This window comes from Oxyura jamaicensis, chromosome 4 (assembly GCF_011077185.1).
Source record: "Oxyura jamaicensis isolate SHBP4307 breed ruddy duck chromosome 4, BPBGC_Ojam_1.0, whole genome shotgun sequence".
Taxonomy (NCBI): domain Eukaryota; kingdom Metazoa; phylum Chordata; class Aves; order Anseriformes; family Anatidae; genus Oxyura; species Oxyura jamaicensis.
Window position 1 is genome coordinate 78,597,325 of NC_048896.1, and position 25,572 is coordinate 78,622,896.

General features: G+C 34.3%; 1 protein-coding gene across 3 annotated transcripts in view; it reads left to right on the forward strand.

Moving 5' to 3' along the window:
* The window catches only part of KCNIP4 (potassium voltage-gated channel interacting protein 4), a 429,982-nt gene that overhangs the window by 25,425 nt on the left and 378,985 nt on the right, over window positions 1-25,572 (forward strand). Inside the window, exons 1-2 of one of the 3 annotated variants that reach the window (XM_035323819.1) lie at window positions 17,495-17,647; window positions 18,016-18,164. The exons of the other annotated variants lie outside the window; for them this stretch is intronic. Of the exons in view, the coding sequence (XP_035179710.1) occupies window positions 18,017-18,164 (148 nt within the window). The 5' untranslated portion in view covers window positions 17,495-17,647; window position 18,016. Of the gene's footprint in view, window positions 1-17,494; window positions 17,648-18,015; window positions 18,165-25,572 lie in introns of those variants that run through there. 3 annotated transcript variants of the gene reach the window in all.

Sequence of the window (25,572 nt, forward strand, 5' to 3'; positions counted from 1 at the left end):
TATGCTTTTTATGTATGCAAAAAAGGTTTGATTCTGTCTGGTCTCCTTGATACCATCGTAGGATCTCAGTGGCTTTATGGAGCCCCAGGTTTTTACGGGAGAACCAGCTAGTGTTCTGCTTAAAACCCATCAGCTGTAAGCCCAATACCTATGGGGAGTGAATCAAGATTTTTTGTTGGTGGTAGGCTGGGAATTATTTCCTCCCAGACTACTTTTGTAGACTCCCATGCAAGCCTAGGCAGCCTAGAACTGAAACAGGGTTGGTTGCCTAATTTTGAGTAGTGAAGTACACCAGGGAAAAAAAAAAAAATCATCTTTGTAAGCAAGGCATAAAAATATATTGTCATCTCCTAAATAACTGTCTTTGCTGTTATGTGTTGATTTCCAATCATACTAGTGAATGATAGTTCCTTACCTCTTCCTTGGAAGGTTGTATGGTTCTTAATGCATTCATTGTTAGAAGAAAAAAGCCCAAACAAACCAGTGAATGCCATTCTGATGGCAATTATTTTCCTATTTTTGAGCTGCCTATGTACTTTTACTACATGTACTTTTATTCATGTATAGTTATTCTCTGCAAATTTTCCTAAAGTTTTAATAAATATTACTTTCTACTAGTTTGTGTCAGCATTTCTCTTCATCCAGTCTCATTCCACTGCTGTATCTGTATTCTGTTGCATAAACTAGTCACAAAATTAATTTTAACTTTTTATAAGTGTTTGAGTGACAGAGCTACTGCTTTGGTATTGACATTTTATTTTTATTTTATTTTTTATTTTATTTTTGCTACAAGGCTTCTTTTGGCTGGAATATAGAAGATTGTTCTTTTTCCTCATTTTTTTGGGGATTCATTATCAATTTTTTTCCTTTCACATTTCTTATTTTGAGTATAAATTTGCTCCTAATTTGTAGTATATGTGCAGAACCTACATTTATTATATTCTTTTCAAAGGGTCTTGATTCATTTTTCAGTGATAATTATTTGTCTTTCTGTATACTGAGTGGAGCAGGTAATTAACTTGCAGTAAACAGGATCAAATTTTGAGGACTTGCTTATGAAAATCAATAGGAACCTAGGTGATTGTGTAACCTCTCTATTTTTGTAGCCTCATTTGCCCTGTTTCTTTCATTACTTTTTTCAGATGAGGATATCATTTTTCAGTTATCCCAGAGGTAAGACTTCAGAGTGTACTGCACATTTCCCAAGGCTCAGAGAAACAATATTCTTCTTAAATCAAAACCCAGCATTCCTATTGTTAATATCTCCTAACTTCTAGTCAACATTTTCTTGTAAATTTTTACATGATGTTAAAGCACTGAAGTAGTTTGTGTTTATTTAGGGAGTTTTCTTTCCCCTGCTCTCCCAATTATACTGATGTCTGTCAATTGAACATTTGGCTCACTGATTTTTTTTTTTTTTTAATCTCTATCTACCAAACTAAACCCAGATATATGTAATTCACTACATTGTGTAGGTTAGAATTTAGGAAAGTAATGATTCCCTGAACTCTTTGAAATTCATCTGTTACTCTTTATGTATGGGACTTTTGCCTTGCAATAAATGGTAAAGAAATCTCTTGTACTGTTGCATCTATCTTATCTAGGACTGTACTTTTGTTTTATCCATATTTTCAGTTGTTCTAATTTCTCACACTTTAGTATATGGATGTATGGAACATTAAACTTAATCACTCAGTGTTATGATACAAAACTGAATCTCTAGTCCATTTACAGAGTTGCACAGATGTGCATCCTTTGAACTGCTTTCAGAAACATTTCTCATAGTTCATGTTTGTTTTCTCTTCAAGCTTTTAATATTTGATTGATGAAAAATCACATTAGTGGTTGAACTGAAATACTGTTTCATGTGCTCTCAAAGGACTTCCTTCCAAAGCTTGAATCAAATTACAGGAGATGGTTTGAAGAACATAGTAGCTGAGGAAAGAAACTAAAATCAATACAGCTTAAAATTTATTGTCTTTTTTTTTTCAAAGTTACTGAATCCTGTTTATCATTTTAAGATTGTGCTCCTATTAAACTTGGGGCAAAGTAGTGTTCCGTTACTTGCTAGATTATGGCAAACATGCATAAGGAAGCAGATATTAATGAGAGAAGTCATTGGTCTGGAACTCAAGCTGTCTAGGTCAAATTCCTGGCTCAGCTACACACTGCCTTGAGCAAATCACTTGGTCTCTCTGGGCTCCCTTTCCCCATCTGTCAAATGGAGACAATGGAGGTATTCTTCTCTGTGGCCTTTGCCTTACCTAGTAGTACTGTGGTGCAGAGGAAAAAGAAATGTTTCTTATAATGTGATTGTATACTACCTAATATACTGCAGCCATTAGGTATCTCCATAATACAGTAACGGATGACAGCCCCAAGGCGGGAGCGTTTTTAATGTGTGTTCTGTGAAATGCATTTGCAGTCTACTTCAGACCAGTCCTGAAAGAGTGAAGAACTTTCTCACAGCCTTTTTGGCAGATTGTATATATATATATTTTGGTTACCATATTGTGGTTGCCATAAAGGATTAGCACTTACACCACATACCACCCTGAGATATTATTCTTTGAATGGGAGGCCCCATTCTGCCTACCCTGTCCACTCACAGATATCCTCATAATGGGCATTATCAGTAACTAGCATACATTAACTGTTGATAGATAATGGATTTTTAATGTCTTCCATGACATTGCCAGTAATATTAACTTCTACATCTCTTGCATATCTTGATCCCATAGTCCCTATGGGTACTAGGACTTGGTAGAAATTGAAAGGATATAGTATGCAGCCAGAAGAGGGCAGGTCAGGGCAGAACATGCAGGAATTTTGTATTGCCTTCTGCCGGGGCTTCTGTCTGAAAGGCTATAGGTTGAATTGAAGGAGTTTACACACTCAATTTAACAAGGGAAGCTAGGCATCGAAAATCAGATGGCTTCTCTGTCTTTTACTCCCTTCTAACACAGCAATTTGTGAATTTTCAGTCTTATTCAGGTTCTTTCCCACATAAAATCTTCAATCACTACCACTATCAAAAAATGTGCAATTTATAAATGCCATTAGATGAGTTAGAGAATGTAGAGGTGTTCTCAGTTTCATGGTTTTTATGTTGAAACACCCTCTGAAAATCTACTGACCTGATCATTTAACACAGAGTTGGTTAATACATTTTTTTTTTTTTTTTTTTTTTTTTGCCTGAAATTAGTATCTGGCAAGAGATAATTTGTTGTTGTGTGAAGATCTGTGCATATTCATATTTTAATATATCACTTAAAGTGAAAATCAGAACATGTAGTATTTTGACAGGCAACTTTGAGGTTGGAGATTATTTGATAGTGTTTCCTCTTTTTAGATTAATTTGGCCATTTTGAATTAGAGAGTAGTATGGTATTAATATAAATTAGTATAAATATATATTATATATATATATTATGGTATATTTTATGGTGTAAATTAATATAGTGTATCATGAAGACAAACTGAGTTACTACATTCTTCATCCTTTTCTCAAAGTTTGCACATCATGGAATTTTGCTTTCTGGGTTTATTAAATAGATATTAAATAACAAACTGTCCCTGTGGATGTATGAGGCTTATGTGAAGAGAACTTCTTGCAGTGCTACATGTAGTTTCCATGAATTGACAAAGAAATGGAGGAAAGCAAGATACAGTTGCCTAAATTAGAATTTGTGATGATAACTCACAACTTACCAGAACTCCACAAGTTCCTTAGCTGCATTGACATGGTAGAAAATTAGGTCTGGGAGAAGTATCTGTGTGCTAAACCACCTTCTTATCTTTCTGTAAAGTGTTAATTTCTCAAAACATGAGCTGAACTCATGGTATTTGTCGTCTTAGATGAACAGCAATAACAACAAGAGTTTGGGGAGCAGTAGGACAAGTGTCATGTTAATTACATGGGCTGGTAGTATTTCTTCTTATGAATATTATAATATGGGGAATATAAAACAGGAATCTGATAATATCACACATCCTAAATTTATAGCTCTGTTTCATTAGTATTTATTTTGCATCACAAATTGAATTTTTCAACTTGAAAAGAAGGGTATAATAGAGTCCTAATTGCAGCAACATTTCTCCTCCTTTACCCCTCATACTCAGTATCTCCCTTCTTTGTTACAGAATTGCAGTTGGAAGTTTTTGTCTGTTGAAGTTATTTTTGTGTTACTGCTTAATATATGCAGTTGTTGATATATCACCACACTGTAGTGCAATATTTAGCTGTAACAGTTACTAGTATGAATGGGCTGGATCATTGTGCTGGTAACACCTGTCATGGACATACATAATGAGTACTGCTGTGGTGCTCCATGGTAGAAGCACAGGTCCTATCTTATGGTACCTTCGTATATCCTGAGTGATATATATTTATTTATTTCCAATGCACATACTGTTTTCTTTGTTTGCTGATGTCCCTCCAGTCTGTTAATATTTCGAAACCTGTCACTTTATTTACTCTTTTTTACAGTTTTCCGAATCTGTAATATGGGATAATAATAGTTCTTACCAAGATGAATATATTTGGTTAAAATCTGCTATTGAAATTTGCTCAGTTATCACTGTAAATGATGTAATTGTTTTGCTTGGTCATTATGCATTATGTGACAGAAACTGGCTGTACTGAAGTGTGAGAATCAGGATGTCTCAGTTGGTGGACTGGAGTTACTGGGAACTAGGAACTGCTATAAAGGAATGAAAAATGAATAGGAGTCACAATGAAGATGAAAAGAAAAAAAGAAAAAAAAAAGAAGAATGTCAAAAGCAAAGCATGAAAAGAGTCAAATAAATATGAATGCTTATTTCTTATAAATTGGACTTTTACCATCTAAAATGCCAGGTACTAGAGAATAAGCTTATTGACAGTGCAACCATTTTGTTATAGATAGTATATATTATAGGTATTATAGATATTATATATCAAATGCTGACAAATAATGTATGTCTTATTTTATAGAAAGTATTTAACTGATAAATTATAACTATATGTTTTATGAGAACTAGAAACATATATATTTTTGAAAATGTATGTTCATTTCTTTCTCTGGTCCCTGATTTTGCTCTTCTGTTTTAGTCTCCTTTAGAGTTAATATGCCCAATTACAAGATGGGGACAATGACAAAGCTGAAAGCTTTTGAATTTAGCAGCAAAATGTGTGCCTGTGTCAGGCACACATCAATTTACATGACATGGGAAGGTCGAAAATGTCATTATTATTAGCAAAACTTATGGCTGCCTTCCTAACCAGTAGTTTGAAAAACTGAACTGTAGATGCTAGAAAGCCATCTGATCCATGAGGTAGTTTAGTAATTCAAACTACTTGATATTGCCTAAAGCTATGAAAACAGGGATACACTAAAGAACATTATTGTAATTGTTCTATTAGGAATTCCTTCAATTAGTCTGATATTTTAATCACCGGAACATTTAACATAGTGCTATATGACAAAATACAAATTTGTATGGAGCTTTGGCACTCTCTTCTTTGCTGAAGGACAATGTAGACAAATGGCCTAATCCTGGAAAATTGGTTAGAATTCATTTATTAGTATTTAGATCTTGTTAGAAGTTTTGTTAGATTTTCTAGCAAAATCCAGAAATTTTAACAGAACTGTTACAGGTATGTTATATATTCATACTTCTGAAGTTACGTTTCCAGCATGTAATGACTGTGATGATAACCTAGTAAGCAACCTGTGAAATGAGGGGAGAACATAACATTCTTTTTCTTCTATCTGCGAATGATAGTGATTCTTTAAGTCCAGAAGTGATCATAGTAACCTTCTAAACTGACAGAGGTCTTTTTTCAAAAGACTGGATGATAATTTGTGTTTCAAATACGTTTTAATGTTTCTTACCAAACCAAGCAAGAAAGAGATCATCACACCAATATTTAACTACTCTGACTAAAAATTCACCTTATTTTTTCAGATTTGTCTAGCTTCAGTTTTCACCTGTTGTATCATACTTGGTCCATATCCATCAGCCTTGAAAATTTTACATAATCAGATTTTTAAAATTTATTTTTATTTTATTATTATTTTTTATCTTCAGAGAGAGATGTAGCCATCTCTTAATTTCCTTCACTATGTAGTCTCTTGGAGTCATTACTCTGTTTTCTCATCTCTTTATAAGTGTGGACTCTAAACCAGAATGATGTTCTGAATTTTTTTAACTAAGTTTTTGAACAAGGCTATATCTATTTTTTGTTCCTATAAGTGTTATTTTGCATTCTGCAGAACTGAGAAATATTACTGAATTTGCCCTGTAACAGTAAAATGTCCTCGATTAGTCTCCCTCTGTTTTACGTTCGTCCATATAAGGAATTTATAGTATCCTTTGAACCACTGATAAAATTATTTACAAGCTGTACAGTGCCAGTCCCTTCTTCATTCATAGATGTGTGCTCATTCATGGGTGAACTCTTCCACTCACAATTAGTAGGTTGTTAACTATGAAACAATAAAACCTAATGAACAGAGACATAGCTGAGGACACTGACATGAAAGCTGATAACACAGCAGCTGGCTAAGGTACAGTGTCAACCTCTTTATGTTATGTGATAGAGAAGGGACATAGAAATACCCAGAATTGAGCCAGATAACACAATCTTAATCTATTGATGCATTTTTACGCTTCTTGGTTCATAACTAATTCTCTGTTCAGCTGTCAAAATGTGGTTTCTAAATCTATTTTTTTTTATAATGCATCAGGTGAACAGTCTCCATCTCTGCTGCCACCACAAGCAATGTGGAAATATATATAATTTTATCTCATTTTCCATCCTTTATTAGAACAGTCTAACTCTGTCTAATTTTTTTGAAACAATTCTTTGTGTGTGTATGCCCAAAGAGGAGAATGAAAAATGATTATTCTTATTCATTAGCACTGAGAAATAACTGAACTGTCTCTTGTTTACTAAGGATGGATAAAGATGAGACTTCTGATTTCCTCTCAAGTACATCTTCCAAATGATATAAAAATCTGCAACATTATGACAGGCTGGGTTTCAAAAGTGTGCTAGCTACTGAATTACATATTTGCTGTTTCTTTCCTGGTTCTATAACACCTGCAATGCCATTGTGTAGGAACAGCACAACATGGTTTCTGAGAGCATACTAGTTCACTGGGAAGTGACAACTTTAATTTTCTGGAAGGGAGCAGTGGAATTGCTATAAGCTTGCAGTGTTTTCCATCATTACAAAGTGTTAGAGTAGGGCATGCTGTTGATGGAATTTGTTTTCCTAGTTCCAAGTTTCCTGTATCACTGGTGAAGTACCCTTCATCACTGGTCCATAAAAAATTTACTGTAAAAACCCTGGCATCACTGTACAAGAACAGGTATTTAACCTGTTGACAGGTCGAATGTTAAAATACACCTTAAGAATGAACATTCACAAATTACAAACCTGTCTTTGGAGTTTATTTTTAAATGGTGCTAGCTTCCTAAACCACTGGTTTGTTTGTTTGTTTTGCAAGTAATACTATATTTGACTTTTCCCTGAAGTAGTCTCATGTAAATATTTCAAAACATCAGGGTCCATGATGATAAAGTTGTTTCTGTAGTAAGAAGTTCTGTTTTAATATATTAAGATTATTTTAGGAAAAGGTCCCCAGGTGTTTTAGTTATGGGAATTATGGAAGGTCTTGGATACTGTAGATACTCTCCACTGTACACACTGATTACACTGTGCTCTAGAGGGAATTTTAAGTGCACAGAAGCCTTATATGTGACAGTATTTTAATACTTCAGTTAACAGTTATTATGTGGACATGAATTTGAGATAGGGATTGATAAATTGATGAGAAGCTCTTCACTATTCCTATGGCATTATTTTATCCATATTGTACTGCATAAGGCTATTATAGAAAATCAATAGATAGAACGTGACTATTAAAAGGTTTTTCTTTAGTTGCTTGTATTTTGTGTACTAACTACTGAGGAAAACTGTCTTTTTAAATTGTAGACCTGTAGTTCTTAATTGTTTGGTAACCATTTTGTGTGATTTTTTGGTTCATTTTCTCTGAAAACTGTGGCCAAAAAAATCACAACTATCAGTTTTGCTAACTAACTGTGCTATTAGTCTGTCCAATTAGTCCAAAAAGGAAAGAAAACATTGTCATTGCATGGAGCTGTTACAGCGGAAGATTAAAGGTGTTTCTCTCTCATAGCGCTGCAGCTTTCTCTGTTCTTTTGACAAAACAGGAGATTTCTGTTTCTGTTGCTGTCAGGCGCATTCCCCCAAAACAATACATCTTTGTAAAATAAGCATTTCAAAACTGTATGGGTGGCCCAAGTGGTAAATTTTTGGGATATTCAGCCTATCAGATGCTGACTCACCTTGAACCTAAATTGCAAGTATTGATCATCTTGGCCTCTGGATGTTTATAAACAACTTGAACTCGTGTTTTAATAGCCATGGCATGTGTAGCTAGATTTTGACTGCTCTTGCTCTGCATGTTGTCTAATTTAGTAAAGACTAAACATTCCCTGACAGTCCTAGAAATAGAGAAAGCTACTATGTAAGAACAGTAAATATTTCAAAATCTACAATTTTAACTTTCTATCTGTTAATAGATCCAGTAGTACTGGTAAATTTGTATGAAGCGGCAAAAAACATCACTTATTAATGGAACGTAGTAAATAGTAATGTGGTTACAAAACACCTTTAAAGTGTAGTTATACTACAGCTACACAAAAAGGCTCCTCCTGATACCTTATAAAATAATAAATGCCCTTTTTTGTTAGCCAGCATTGTTTCTGCCTCCTTAGTTCCTCTCAGCTTACCACAATTTGAATTTCCACTTGCTATAATTTTTAGTTTCACCTTAGAAACATTAAGGAAGAAATTATACGTCGGGAAAAAAAAAAGAGAGATTCAAATGGTAGTTTGTCAGTGTATAATAATCACCTGAGCCTGATCTTGAAAATTGCTGAGCACTACATCCTTCTGTTATCCACAATGAGTGTTGTGAACACTCAGCACATCACAGAATCAAGTCTCGATGCTTATGCGACTGCAGTCTAGTGCAGTTGATTATATCCTAAATTTATATTCTCTACACCTCTGTTTAATCTTTGAGGCCATTCATATCCAGGAAAAAAATAAATTATTTGAGATCAGTTTCATAAAAGTAAAATTTTATGACACCATATGAAAGCCTGTATAAAAATTCAGAAATATCTGCTACTTTTTATTTAATTTACTTCAGAACATTGTTCATTTTGGGTGTATATCCAAATAAACACAGAACATTAAAGTCTGTCTGAGAATATCTTTATTGTTTTTTTTTGTCCTATTCCATTGTCCTTGAGACTGTTTATCATTATTTTGCAGAGCATTCGGCAACAGGCATGATATGTAATGAGATGATAATTTTCAAGATGATTTTATTTGTTGTAACATCATATGGCACCCAAAAAAATGTAAGTTTGCACCCAATATATGTGGTTCTCTCCAAAATCTGGAAGATTGTTTAAGGGTTCTTCAGCTGATACTTCATCAGGGATCCAAGTAACAAATGTGCTCATAGTGATACATGTGTAATCTCTCCAGGCAATGTGTCTATCCCTTGTAAATGAGACTTCTGTGTCTTTTTGAGGAAATGGATGAGTTCTGCTGAAATATGAAATATGAAATCATCAAACTTCTTGTCTAATGGTTCATAGTCAATTTTATTTGAAACTGAAATGAAATATGAAACCTGTTTTGCTTTTTTTCCCAAGTGTATCATGCAGTGTCATTCCTATATATCCTCAAGCTCCTTCTTCAGTGACCATTATACAGACAAAATTCTTATGGCTAAATCAGATTTTAAAAGCTCCTGATTTCAGCTATCCAGTTAATTGCTCAGGTCTGCCCACTTTTCATTTCCTTTTTTTTTTTTTTTTTTTACATTTCTATTTTTTAACCATTTAAAGAACTGTATTTATCAACACTTGTGACATTATAGCATATTATATCTTCTGGATTTTGTTCTTGCTCTTCAGTGAGTAAAAGGCAGCAATAAGAATTTCTTTATGGGAGTTAGAAACTCATTGTGTAGATGACTTGTTATAGCATTTTCTTATTCAAAGCTATTTTACCTCTGACAATACCCTGGATGAAGAAGACCATACCTTGTTCGTTTCAGATGCTAGGAATAAATTGTTTATAAAAGCAAGCAAGTAATAAAAAAAAAAGGGGGGGGGGAATGTTTTTATTGTCATTCAGTTAGCTTCATTTGTTAGTGCAGACACATCTACAGCATTTTGATAGCAGTTTGTTTTGCATATGAGCTGGAGGGTACTGCCCTTTGTTGTTACCAGTGCTATGCTACCACTCAGTGTTATTCAATGCTGCCAAGAGATGGCTGAAAGATATAGCATCCAGTAGATAGGAAAGGAACTATCAATTGTGCCAAAAAGTTAATTTCTCTTCTATTTATTTTTTCTGTGAAAGCCTTGGAGGCTAGTTTAATATGCATTAATTAAATGTTCATAAATAAATCATTGTCTCTAGGAGTTTTACTGACTGCATTCTTAATTTAGGTTCATTCTAAAAAATTAGTTCTTAAATGGATCTGTGAGGACTGAACACCTTTTCCCTATCATGTATTGAGTGATCTACAAGGGTGGAGAAAAAAAAGGTTAAATGTCCTGGCCAAATTTAATTTTGTTGCATTTTGGAAATTCCAGACCATGGAATAAGGATGAACAATTTGTTTCATAGTTCTGTAGTTCAGTTACTTACAGTTCTGTTCAGTTACTTACATGTAAATGATAAAGATCCATCAAAGAATGGAAACCCTAGGGAACTTCTAGGGGGTATTTTGACAAATATTAGGTTAATTGGGAGCCTGAGCAAAAACAATAGAAGGATTTATCTCAAAATGTAGCACTTTCCAAAGTGATTATCACCTTTCATAGAGCTCTGATAGCTTTGAGTTAACTGGGAATCTTCTGCTGTTAATGGTGATGCTTTTGAGCACAGCAGATGTAGGGCCCATTAGAGGTGTCAAAGTCAATGGCAGGGAGGGATTATTTCCTGTCTCTACAATGAACTTAAATCCAGTTTAAAAATGAATACCTCTCACTGTTTGAAAGCAAAATACAAGCAAACACTTGTATTATACAGAATAATGTTTACAGTTTTCTGGTTACTATAAAATGCAGATTGTGATAAATACTTATTGATCAGTAAGATCACTTGTAAAAATGTAAAAATAATGATTTAGACCAAGAGAAGATAATTTTCAACAGCAAAATCTAGTTGGATTTTCTCTTAAGAGGTTGTTGTTTAGTCCACATGCTTACAGAATTTAATCAAATAATGCACTTATGTTCACTTCCTCTACTACTTTCACTTCTCTACATTTTATTCATCTTCCCCAATGCCATACATTCATGGTACCACTTTTAATACAGATGATAGCATGATTCCATGCTGTTTAAGCCCAGTTTCATATTCTGAATAGTTCTGAATTAGCAACTTGATCTATCAATATTTCTAACTAATTACACAACAAAGCAGTACCACAATTAGTCTCATCATTATTCATTCTCATCTGTTGGACTTCTTAAATAGGGCCTTTTCTTGTAAAAGCATGGTGATATACCAATGTACAAAACAGTATGTATCTATTTGTGTTAGACATGTAAAACTTCTGTATATTCATCTGACTATGTTATATACAATTTTGGTTTAGAAAGTTAATTCTTCACGAACTCCAGCTATGTTGATGATACTTCCAGGTATGTTTCTGCCCTTTTGTAGTATCTGAGGATACCATTCATGCAAATAAAATGGCTGAGCTCAGTGCAGTCTTGGTATATTTGCCTTACTCAACCCATCCCTCTGACATCCTTCTGCCAATATCCATCTCATTGAGAGGATTGACCTATTCGCTTCTGAAAGAATACCCAGTTGAGGTAATCTTCTATTTAGTACTAATGAATAAGTTTTTAATATACATTTTCTATGCATTTTGTTTACTTGATGCCTTTCACAGCAATGGCATGTGATTGTTCAATTTTACTAATGTGAAGTTACCTGTAAAAAGAAAACTCCTGGAAACAACTGAAAAGTTCTTAGGGGTTGCATATCTTTGCCTTTTTTTTTTGTTGTTTCCTCTAATTAGTTCAATTTTCTCCAGTGATTTTAGAAAATGAAAGGTTATTCTGCACCTGTAATAAATTCTGTAAGAATTAAGCAGTTAAAACATTGACAAGAAGGCTTCTTGACAATCACATTTTTTCTTCACCTGCAGATGGACTATATATCTCTTTGCTGAGAAGTATTTATTACCACTAACCATCTAAAAATCACTGCCATTTTAACCAATTGAGGTAGAATATATATACCCCAGACAAATGCTATGAGCAAGCAGGAAGGTTTTAATTAACATTAACATTTAATTAACATAAAAATCTATTCTGCCCATATCAGTGTTACAGTTATTTCTGTCATCACTATAATCTGACAGGAGGTAAACCCTTTTTCTCAGAGAAGTTCAGCTACTGAATCATGCAGTGAGAGCTCATCCCAATATATCTATAGCCCCAAGAGGGCTCATTATGATGTGAAATTCCTCTGGCACAGTGGAGCAGCTTTCTGAAATGCCCACCCACAAATACTTGCTCTTGCTTATGTTGTTCATTGTTCTTGCTGCAGTCAAATAATTGTTGAAGGTGTCAAAATGTGTTCCTGTCACCTGTACTGCCCACAAGTACCATGACATAACACGTGTGGATTCAGATGTTCTCCTTCTAATCCAGGCAACCAGAATATAACCTGAAACCAATTATTACCCTATGCTACCCACCAAAGGGTCCAGAGCTAAATAAATCAAAAGAATCTCAGGGCAGTGCTGCCCCACAGCACGTTCCTATTGTTTTCCTTACTCCTTTACAATATAGAGATTCACCATGGATGAAAAGGCATAAACTGCAGGCATTTCTTACATCAAGGAGGATGACCTTTCTGAGATGAGAACAACTGGAGAAGATAGCAGTTCTCCCCCATATTTATAGGAAATGTTCAGATGCGTCCCACAGACCTTCCAGAGGTCACTGCTCAACTCTTACTGCATTTAAGCTAAATTAAGATTTTCCCTACCTCTTGGCGGAAGCAGAACCCCAAATTTTAATTGATATTAACACAGGAAGCTTTTGATTCCAAATGCCATTTTTTGCCTTTAAATAGACAAATGAAAATGTTGAAAACATCTTCATAAAAAGATGTTAATGGAGATCAAGTTAATGCAAAAGCAAATCCTTAGAGAGCACTATATAGGGGGACAAATAAAGAGCTGATACATTTTAATTCCAGTCTTTCTGTTCCATCTTTCATATTACAGAAATACATTTTCCTTTCCATTAACAAAACATTTATTTGATCATCCAAAATTTGATATAATAAAGTATTATTAAAAATGCTTCTGCTGAGAAAAACAAAAGCAAACCTTCTGCTTTTTCTCTGAAGCATCTCATTGTAATATTCCTTAATATGCCAGCAGTCTTCTGCATATTCATCCAGGACTACATTCTGCAACCTTCCCTAGTTTTCAGTGTTCATTTCTTAATTTACAGCTGTAATCTCTAGTGGCCTAAACATCACTGGTTTAACCTAGCTTCATCATTGATGCTAAAAATTTCTTTCATCAAGACCCTTATTAGACTAGTGTTTTCACAGTTTGTAGTTATCAGGGAAGATCCTTGAAGCAGTTGTACTAGAGTAATCAACTAATGCAACTAACAGTTCTGTAAAATTCCCCTATAAAAACATATAGAAGCCAGGTCAGTTTTGACTGATTCCTCCAAAGTCTTAGCTATTTCTCACTCTATAATGATGCCTCTGGTCTTTCCAATTGAATTTTTTTTTTTTTTTTCGTTATTGAGCAAAGAATTATATAGTTTTCAATAAGTCTACCCAAAATTCAGTTCCGTATTCCCAAACTTCAATTCACATCAAGTAGCAGTAAGAGACAACTTGCATACATGCTATTACAGCAGACATGTTCCTGTGTACCCAGGTAAAAGACATTATCTCCTAGCTCAAATAAATATTCCTCAAAATGTCTGCAACTGTGTGGTATCACATAGCACTTACATGATTCATTGCCTTGTGACTCTGGAGTTTTTAACCAACATGATTGAGATCACTCATAAAAGCAGTCATTTAACAATCAATAGGAAATTAACAACTTATATACAGAAACCTAGCTTTATTTTTAGAGGTAACTGATTACAGAGGAAATTTTATAATAGGAAATAGTGAATAACCTACTTTCTTTCTGTACTCCCCATTTCCATGCTGCTGCAAGTACAAAATTTGCCTTTTCTGACTTGAGGCACAGGGTCGAGATGAGTGCAAGTTCCTAGTTATTTGTTCAGTAACTTCTAAACAAGGGCTCAAACCAGAGGTATCTCAGGGTTTTAGCAGATCATTTCTCCACATCTATCTTGTTTTCAATATTCTCACTAGTACATAGTTCTGTTTATTTTCTTTCTTACATGTTTTGCTAACTCTCTGCTGGGAGATCTCCTCATCCCCAGATGCTGAGGTTGCTCAGTCCCAGTAAATTCTAGATACCAGTTCCCAGTAGGTGATAGCTGAACCAGGTGCATTGATTTCAGAAACTGGCTGCTCATTTGAACTTGCTGAATGATTCAGCTTTCCACCTCAGTGTGCTCCTTGGTTCCCTTTGATTGTTTTGCCTAAGTTATTCAAGAATTCTAGATACTTAGGAAAAGGAAGCATCTGGAAATGAAACATTTCCCAAACCTAATACTTTTCTGTATTTTGCATACAACATGACTAGTTTATTTCCAACATTGCACATAATGACTTTTTTTACAATTGTTTGTAAATGTGGATTTGCAACCAAACCATTTCCTTTTGTCACAGACAGAGCATGTGATTCTCAGAGGAAAAAGAGGTAAATCAAGTGCATTGGTTCAGAATAGTGTTGTTAATTCCTTTTATAAATTAAGTATTATGAAAGTGTAAGGTGTGGTATCAATTGCTTGGAAAAATTCAATGGGGCCTTGAACTTTAATATTCTATAGCTTAGGTTTATTGTAATCTGACTACAAAATTCTAGCCTAATGATCAGCTCGGTGAAAAACATTTGATTGATGTTATACTTCTATTTTACATATATAATATGTAAAATAATTGCTATGGAGTTGATTAAGGTTGTAAGTAAGGAAACATACATTCTGATATGAAACCCTGAATGTCTGAACCATTATTAGGAAAAATACATCCTTTTAAGAGTAAAATCTCAAGTGAAGTTCTTCACATCGTGGCAAATAGGACACATTTTGCAGCTGTGCATAAGAAAATCCTGAAGATTTCAGTGAAGGTTCTACTTCTTCATATCCTCTTGAGTAGTGTCAAATTTGTGCTTTCACATATCCAATTTTTGGCAAAGCTCCTTTGTATTCTCTCTGCTTCTGAAGACCTTACTCAACTAATATGGGACTAATAGGAGGTCATACCAAGCATCCCTCTCCCATTATGTTGGAATAGTTTCTCTGTGTCTAGACAATATTAACTCCCATTTACTGTCCCATCACATTATAATTTTCTGAGATGCCCATCTCAGCTCCCGTGTCTGCTTCCCCACTCACTCTGCCTTGGATTCATGAATCTCTGAGATGAGGCAGCTCTGAAGTGTCCTAAGGAGGATAGAATAGTTCAGGAAAGCTATTGTGTGAGTTGCAAGATCAAGAATTTTGCATGTACCTTTAGACAGGCAGGCAGTTTCTTTGCAGGTTTATATCAGGAAAACTTTAAGGTATTTCAATAACAATGTCTAGTTTTAGCTGTTTGGAGCTATCCTATATGATGCTTTACACTATACGATCCCATTTCCTTTTTGTTTTCTTCTTGCAACTCAAAATTCTGTTTGAGGAGTCACCTGGACTTTTATTTTTTTGGTGAAAATGTATTTATTTTCTTAACATACTAAAAATACCAATTTAGTATTCATTCTTAGAATTACACCTTTCAAAGTTATTAGACAAGAGTTGTGAGATATGCTTAAACTGGAAGAAGGTTCTCTACTGCATGTGTATAAGTTTCAGAAGCTCTTATCAGATTGAAATTCAGCTCACCTAGATAGTGGCTGGGGATGGGAATACAGCCATGGCTGCAGTGCTGTGTCATGCAGTAGGTCTCAGAGAACCTAACACCATCAAGTGCTGTGTAAACAGTGCAAATTCAAGTCTTCTTCGGTTCTAGATAATGATGGGCCTGAAATACATCCCTAGATAAGAACCTGAATGGAAGTTCTGCCCGATGCTCTAGCTGCCTAAAAATCTGTTGTTCAGGCTCTCACTGTAATGAACAGAGTTGACTGCTGATAAGCTGTTTCTAGAGGTGGCATTAGTACTTAAAAAACTCCATCCTAGCCTGTACTAATAAATCTGAGGTGCCTGCAATTGTTATAGGTAGGTGTGTGGTTCTGTGCGTAACATTTTTACAAAGCAAAATAGCTAAGTCATAGTTCAAATGTATGCAGGAAATTTTATATTGTGTATTGCATGGTCCAAACTTGCAAATTTATGTAATCAACCTGAAGATTAAGTGAGGTAGAAGGAAAGAGTGAATAATAATAATAATGATAATAAAACAAAACAAACAAACAAAAACACAAAACAAACAAACAAACAAAAACAATAGGAAAAAAGCTTGGAATTCTAGTATCTGTTAAGAAAATGAATTTCAGGAAATGGAAACATCTTCCTGGATTTTTTTGGATGACCAATAGAAACTCCTGTTGCAAATGCACACAATCAGTTTGTGAGTTATGTCATATGTTTTTTGTTCAGGAAGTAATAAGTTTACAATTGAAAAGTCAGCTTGATTTCTAAAAATCGTGTGTATTCAGTGAACAATGCCAACTTTTTCTTGTACTCTCTCTTGATTTTTGCCTTTAGAATTATGTTTCCTGTTGTTAGATTCAGGTTACGGGGGAGAATGCAGTGTGAGGGAACAGGAAGGGAGTGAATTGGTGGCTGCTTTGGTGTCCTGGTTCTGGCTGGGTATAGTTACTGTGTGTAGCTGAGTAGCTCCCTTGGTGCAGTGTGGAGCCAGCTGTCACCTGGCTGCAGCAGCGGGCACTTTGGTTCCCTCCTCAGCAGCAGTGAGCTCCTTGGCATCAAGCACTGGAGCAAGCGTGACCTTGGCGTAGAATGAAAGTGCAGGAGCCCTGGGCAGGCACATTTTCTTGTGTTTTTTTGGCCCCTTAGTAGGGCTTTGGTTAGGTCCTAGTCAGAGCTGGTTGTTGCGAACAGCCTCCGGCTCCTTCAATGTGGCAGTCTATCAAGAAAAATACTGTCATATAGGAATTTATTGGTCTGTCTGTGTGAATCAGAAGGTAGTGTAGAGGAATGGTCCCCAAGTGTACAACTGGCTTTAAGCGGCTCAGCTGCTTTTCTGCATTTGAGTGACAGTGGCATTAAGGCTGCTCAGAAACCCAACTATTCATCTTTTCTGAGTAGAGCAGCTGTCTTTCAATAGCAGCTAGAGGAATGCAGCTCTCCTTTATGACACTGATGTAAGGCAAGCTAAGATAGGAAGGATAATAGGTTCATGCATAGAGGATTACATTACTTCCTTTACCTAGACAACTGAGTAAGGTAAGAGGTAAATATTTATTCACCATCTAAAGATATTATATAATTTATAGATTTTAAGTAAAATCAAAGGTTTGTTTTAATAGCAGATAAAATCTGAAGTATTTTTTCTCACAATATATGTTAAAATATATTAATATTCCAGATAAATAATTCATAACAAACCAATATGAATGCAATAATTCCATTTAAGTAAATTAGTACTCTGATTGTATCAGCTGAGAATAATGGTCAATGAGATCCTAAATCTTTTCCCTCTATCTCCCCTCCATCTCCATTCTCCCCCCACCCATCTCTCCTACCTCCAGTCTATGGATTTAAGTTGTGTATGCATAACTTTCAGGAAAAGTAAAGGTTAAGTTTTTGTTTAGGATGGACGTGTTAGTACCAGAGAAGAAAACACATGAAGAGAAAGAAGATTTGCAACAGTATCATCAGAAACCTGCAAACTGCAAGAAATTGCTTAGGAATTGCTGCTTGGTAAAACGATTTTTTGCCTGGAAAAGTTTGAGCTCTAAAGGTACCTTTCCTATTGAAATTTTTAGTGTAGGAGCAATTGCTGTCTTTCTAAGAATTCTGAATTTTTGATAGAGGTACTACTGAATTTAGCATCAGTCAAGTTACAGGTACAAAAAGTCTCTACTGTCTTGGGTCTATTGTGCAAAGAGATTAGAAACAGTACAGCTTTGATTGAAGGTGCTTTATCATAATGTGATATAAATAATTGTACTGCATAAGCATTCATTTTGTAGCACATCAAAATACATGCTGCAGAAAAGGTCTGCAGAAAAAAAAATCCTTCAACCACAAGCTAAATGAATACATGTAAAATCCCAGTAATTAAATATATCAGTTTATCAGGGCTCAACCCCAAAATCTGTTTTGATGAGTATAAACTCCTTTGATCACCGTCAGAGTATATTTACATGGAAATTACATGATCAATTCCTTTGTCTTAGAGAAAATGGGGAAAGGTAACATCCTGTCACTTTTTTACATAATGATGCCGTGTATTGTATTTATTAATAAATATTGAAAGAAATGTTTCTTTTTAAATTGGAACTTGGTTGGGAAATATCTCACCCATTGAAAGTCTAACTCTTTTATGAATAATAAATTAAACAGCAACCACAGTGAAGTGATAGTTAATCTGCTTTATTTTCCTCTGGAACCTACACATATTTAAATATTTTATTCAGCACTGATTCCTCTTTTTACCATCATATTTGTTCTTTGCACCATTATGTAAAAATAAAACAAAAAAAAATTTCCCAAACAACCCTTTTGTGATTTGGCAGCATTTTTCATCTTCTTGCACATTGTTTATGACAATAAAAAAAACAGGCCCTCTCTATATTGAATTTGTGTCAAACAGAATGAAAAAATGCATGACATTATTTAGTCATGACAAACTAAGTCACCATACCCTGAGTGATATGCTTTTTTATTTATACATTCATTTTAAAAGATATGCTCCAGTACCTTAGTTTCAACATTTAGGAAAAAGTGAGCTGGTTAAATGCAACCTACCTCTGATCTTAAATTGCCCTTATCCCTCTATTATCCAAGTAGACATGTGTTTGATATGCCTTTTAACCTCAGCACAATCATTTATCTATTCTTGGCCACTCGTTTTTAAAGCTTTAGGATAATACAATGAATGGTTGCTTTAATCAGTATACATATTATTGTTTGCTATATACATCCTTGATGGTGTGTCAGTTTGTATCTATAATTCTTATCACTTTCATTTATATTTTATATTGTTACTGGAGCTAATGAAGCAAAAATGATTTTGCTGTAACCCTTTCAAAACTCATTCTTTTGTTCATAGAAACTTTTTTTTTCCCCATCAGGTCATTTCATAGTATGGCATGAATTAACACTCATGAGTTATTTTTCAACAGTCTCTGTGGGGATAGGGAGTCAGCTTTCTAGTCATAGTGTATGAATAAAAAGCAACTTGCACTGAAGTTAATATGGTTGATTCTTAGTAACTTTAAACTGGCTAATAATAGTTTTCACCTCTGGAAAGGGTCTACAAACTGTTGACAGGAAATGATAGAACTGAAGATTTATTTTGTCTTGGTAAAGTGAATCAGAAGATAGATGAATCAGGGTGAATCAAGTTACTCTGAGTTAGTCCAACAGAGACAAATTTAACACATTGTTAATTCAAAATTAAGCTATTAATTTTACTTTATCAACCAAATGATAGAAAACACATTGTTATGGGAATACCTTTACAAGAACCTTTGTATATTTATCAAGATCACCAAAACTGACCTCCTGAGGTACTTTCTTCAACACTGTTTTTCCAAGTTGATCCCACTGGCCAAATAGGTTTTCTGTATATAAATACTGTATAGTAACATTTAGTTAATCTTTCCTTTAAAGTAGAATTTATGTATTTTCAACAATTTGTTTTTCATGTTTTAGGCCATTTGCATGATCTTGAAACTGAGTTTGTCAACATGTTATTTTAACTTTATAGGATTAATTATACTTTCAGAGAGAATTTCCATTTATGAATTTGAATCATGCAAATATTTCACTTACTGTTATGTTCAGATGATTTAACACAATTTTCAGAATGAATAATCTTAACTCTTATGGTAAAACCTTAGAATGTCACTGCACTGAGGTTGTCTTCCTGCTCTTCCTTCTTCAACATCTGTCGTATGAGTAAGAGAAGAATGTTGTAACATAAATACTGGAAAGATGATTACACTCAACCCTTTTCCATGAAGTAATAACATAGCATGAATTTTATGCAGCAGTGACTGCTCCAGAGGAAAGGCAAGAGAATAAAAAATGGTGGTGTATTGGATTTCAAAGAAAAGTAAATGGAATAACACTGTTGTCAATGGGAAACAACTCAATACTAAAGTCACTATTTTAGTCAATGTTCAAAGCTCAGTAATTTGAGTAATTCCCCGCACAGCAGTTTCAGAGAGTAGGTATCTTGTAACTAAGGCTTGAGGAACAGTTTCAGACTATTGCCAGGCATATGTCAGTTAGAGCTTGATATTTCAGTGAGCTCCGTGCCCAAGTTAAAAGTGTATTTGAAAAACTGAGCAGCCCTGAAGTATCTCCTTACTAAATTGGCAACCTACTCAGTTAGCCTAGGACAGTTATGAGTCTTCCCTGATTATTCCATGCCATGAATATACATCCTGCTACAGATTTTTTAAAATGCAAATGAGGGACACCAAAAGGACAACAGGTTGTCTTTCAGAAAGATAAATCTGGAGGAATTATATGGCTGACTGCATTAAATACTGCTAAAATGTTACAGATTATCAACTGCTTGTTATTTACAGATTTGTATATTGTTTGTGTTTTCTCAAACCACTTATTTATGAGTTAAGATATGAATAATGTAGGAATAATTCCAAGCTGTCAGCTAATGAGTGTATCTTTCTCTGTCAGCACATTTGACAGAATATTTAATGAAAAAATAACAAAGTTTTTTGAGAACGACTTAAATGTTCTGCTCACCCTAGAATATTTCATATACTCTCAGACCTTATATATCTTAAAAATTCCTTCTGGACTTTGTCAGTACTGGTTTCTTAAAAAAGGACTCCCTGTGAATAGGATGATAGTCTGTCCCCTATCGTACATTTGCCTTTTCTTCTTCTGCACAAATATGTTGAGCGGTACTTTTGAATCCAGTCACATCTTAGACCATGAAAAGAAAATTTCCTCCCAGTTGTTCAAAATTAACAAGAATCTGTGTTAATATTGAACATGGGTCCTTTGGACTGAAACTTTCTTTCAATGTGTCTCTCAGCAATAATTCTTGTGTGTCTGTTTCAACTACATTTCTGCTGTGAAGTAATGGTGCAAAGACAACCTGAAAGGTAGACGGCAGGATTACAGACAGGGTTTAAAGTAGATGTCTTTTCCATTATCAAAGCTCACAAAGCTACTAAACAGGAGGCAAGGGTTGTTTCCTAAATTCATTACCAAAGCAAAAGCCTTTTCTTTTCCCTAAAGAGTTTGCTCATGCATAGAGTGATAGTTACTGAAGTCTACCTTATTTCAGGTTTACTAAGTCATGCTTTTCTACACAAAAATAATAAACAAAGATAAATGAAGATAAAAATGACAGAAAACAACAATACAAATATATATCCAGAGTCAAGGACAGCATATCTTCCTGAGTTCATTCCCTTTCCCCAGTAACTGCTCTTCACAAACATCCCTCTCTCAAATTATTGCTGATATACAGTTCAGATATTAACTTGTCCCGTAATTGAATTTGTATTCAGTTGTCAGATGCATCATTTTTCAATTCATGTCGTGTCAGTTCAATATTTTTTCCCAGTTTTTTTCCCCCTAGCTTTCTCCCAGATGCTTTGAACAATATCATGTCATCACGATTCAGAAAACTCCATATGAGCACAAAGAGAAATTTGTCCTATGTGCCTATAGAACTGAAGTTCATATGACTTTGCTGAGTCTGAGAGCCTCTGAGAGAAGAAAAAATGAGAGAGTTGGAGAGAGGACCATGTCTCTTATCCTTTCTATTTTAAATGGTCAATATCTGTAAATAAGTAGACTGAAATCTTTTCCTACTAAATCTGTCCAGAATGCTCAATAAGGAGTATGTATATTACTACGCGTGTTAACCACTGAAGAGATTAATGCCCTTGAGATTTTATACTCTGAAAACAGGTAGAAATGTATTTAAAAATGGAACCTTTCATAGTTTTAGCCAGTACATAAATCTTTGTCTATTTTGTAATGACTCCAAGAAGAGAAACTTAGCTGGGAATTCAAAATGAATGATGTTTAGCCCACTTTGTCTATTTGAAATGTTTATGAAAATGTTTTAAGTTTTGATGATGATGCAATTGGTGCACACATTGGTCTTAAGCAAGCTAGCTACTAAGCCCAGGCAAAGTTACACAGTTAAAACTTTATTCACTTTGTGTCTTTTAATAACTTTTTTCAAAGAGAATGATCATACTTAGTGTTGCGTTAGGTATTTCTTTTATCACAGTGAACTATTAATTAGCATTGTTTTCTTATTCAACTACAATAAAGCAAAAGGTTTTGTGGTGCCTTACATGTTCTGGCACACTGTGCAAATATTGCATTTTATGCTGCAAAAACAAATCACCTTTGGAATAAATACAGCATGTGTTGTATGTACTTGTATTTTCAAGGGACTGAACTGGATGGAAAATGTGGATGTATTCTGTTTATTTGTTAAAATTTTAAAAGTAATAAGCTTTTTTCAGATTTTTTCCTTGACACTAATTTAGGACTATTCTTAGCTAAAAAATAATCAGTATTAAAATAGAGATGTAGTCGTTCATGTTTATATATAGGAAAAGATCGTTCTACAAATTTTGGTAAAACATGGTGGAAAGAAAAGAAAAAAGGTAAGAGAAAATAACCTATTTCTGTTGTTCTTGTTTTCCTCCAGAGCTTGTTCTTCTCTTATGATCGCAGACAAAAAAGTTTGTATGATGAGACTCAGCAAAAAGGGGTGCCTCGTAGTTTGTTCCCTTTTTGCTAAATGTTAACTCTGAAAGACAAATCATGGCAATAAAATTAGGAACTCTCCCCGTTGAATGTCATTTTCTTTTAAATGCACAGCACAGGGTGATCTAATCTCAATAAGACCTCTAATACTCTCTTCAGGGTAGCAGTAATAGTTAATGGCACAAATTAACAGGAAAGAATATTATTCAGGAATGTTTGTTATCTTTCAAGTCATTAAGAGGGAAATTGGAAAAACATTGATTCTCACAACTTAGAATCATTCCAAAGCGATTATTCCAGTGATTAATGTTTTGAAAGGAGCTTTTTACTGTGTATTTGTGTATAGACTTGCTAAATAGAGCAATGCATATAGCTAATGAAGGTATGAGGCTCTGACAAATATACATAAAATTAAAGTAATATAATTTTTGGCTCAAGGAAGTTTAGAAATCATTCCCCAAAATTTGTCTTAGAAAAAAACATGAATGCATACCTTCTGAAGGTTTTAATACCTCTTAAGGTTTTTTAAAAATAACACTCAGCGGCCACAATCATGACAAAAGCCTTTGCTGCTTTACTTATGTGCATATAGATGAAAGTTTTAATAACATTTCCAAAATTAAAAATCAAATTGCACAAATTTTGCAATAACCACTGCTTTATAGTTTAGGGAGAATTTGTTCATGCCTCTTCAGAGTCCTTGAAACAGTTATTTGTGCTGATAAACATAACTATTACCCATATATATATATATATATTTAGATGCTTAATAGAAAGATAGCAATTTGCAAAGTGCAGATTATGAAGTCAGTTCTCCTAAGGGTGAATATGCTTGTAAGAAGTATATTTCATGGGAATTTGATTTCCTCGGCATTTGAGATTCAAAGGATTGAACGTGCTCCATAGTTAACCCCCCAGAAACATAGTTCTGAAAAACACGAGTACATCACTCTGTGGAACTTCTGCTTTATGCTTCCCTATCTATTTAGGTGTTAGAGAACATGGAATGCTTCTCCTTTTCTCTTGGAGGTTTGTTTCCTTTCTGTTAAAATGGTTATTTATGGTCTTCTGCAATTGCTACCTTGTCATTTCTCTGAAGCAAGTTTCAGTTTCTAGGAGGAACATGATACTAGAAAGTGAGGTATTAACTCATGGCAGATTTACACAAGGGCATGTTGAAGTTCAAAGCTTTTTGTCCTTTGCTTCCCTTTCTTTTCCTACAAAGCAGTGTTGACACTAAGTAGTATTCATAAGCTTTCTAAGAAACAATGAACAGTTTTAAACTACCTCTAATTAGGAGCCTCAAATGGACATTTTTTATTAAGTTGATTTTTTTTTGGTGAAAAAATAAAGAAAGTGTGTTTTCCTTTCATATAAAAAGCATGAGGAACCACTGAGCTGAATGGAACCTTCTCAGGGATGTCACTCTGGACTTTGGATAATGAACTTTTATTTTTCCATTGAGATCCTTAATCCTACTTACTGATGATCACCTTATTATTCAATAAGTTTAACCTATTAGAAAAACGTCAGCATCTTCTTGAATTTGGCATAAGAATAAAAAGAATATGTGATTAATTGCTCTTTAATGAGCTAGTTATATAAGAAATATAATTGTTTTTCTAATTGTTTTTTTTTTTTTTTCATAGAATTGGACTTGTTGCTTCAATGTCATGCAGATATTTAAAAATGATTCATTGCAATATTGGTATAGAAATTATATATCGTAAACACCTAAGCAAACTATGAAATTCTTTCCTCTCCCCTTGTAAATCTGATGTCTAATTTTGTCTTCCCCGATTTCCCTTCTTTGTTGTACGAGGTTCAGTATGCCATTTAAAAAAATACTGAAAAACACAGTTGTTAATTTATTGAAAATCTTTTACTTAAAACTCCAGTTCTAAGGATTGAAGGTTTGGAATATAATAAATGTAGACGATCCCCCCATTTGGGAAACTAAATTGCTTCCTTTATGAAAACAATATATACTTCTAGTTAGTCTCTGTATTCAGAGTATCTTTGATTTCTGCTGTGTCTGCCAACAGCTGCTTTTTTTTTTCAAGACATTCTATCAATCAAAAACTAATAGGCTGAAAAAGTGTATTAGATTAAGTGGAAGGACTTTTATATTCATTGGCATACTTAGAAAATGGAATCAATCTTTAAATATCTTGCCACTTTCCATCTGGGCATTATTCCAGCAATTTAAGTGGCTAAATATATTGAGAGTATTCCAGATTAAATGGTAGTTCTGAATGACTGTATAAATGGTATGGCCCATAAAGAACTGTATTTGTTAATGATATCTGAATTTTGTTTACCGAAGTGTACCAAATATTAGTGCAGTATAACACAATAGTGTTTGTGAGCATCTGTCCCTGAAAAAAATGCTGAGACTAGAAGAAGCAGTTCTGCTATAGACCTAATAA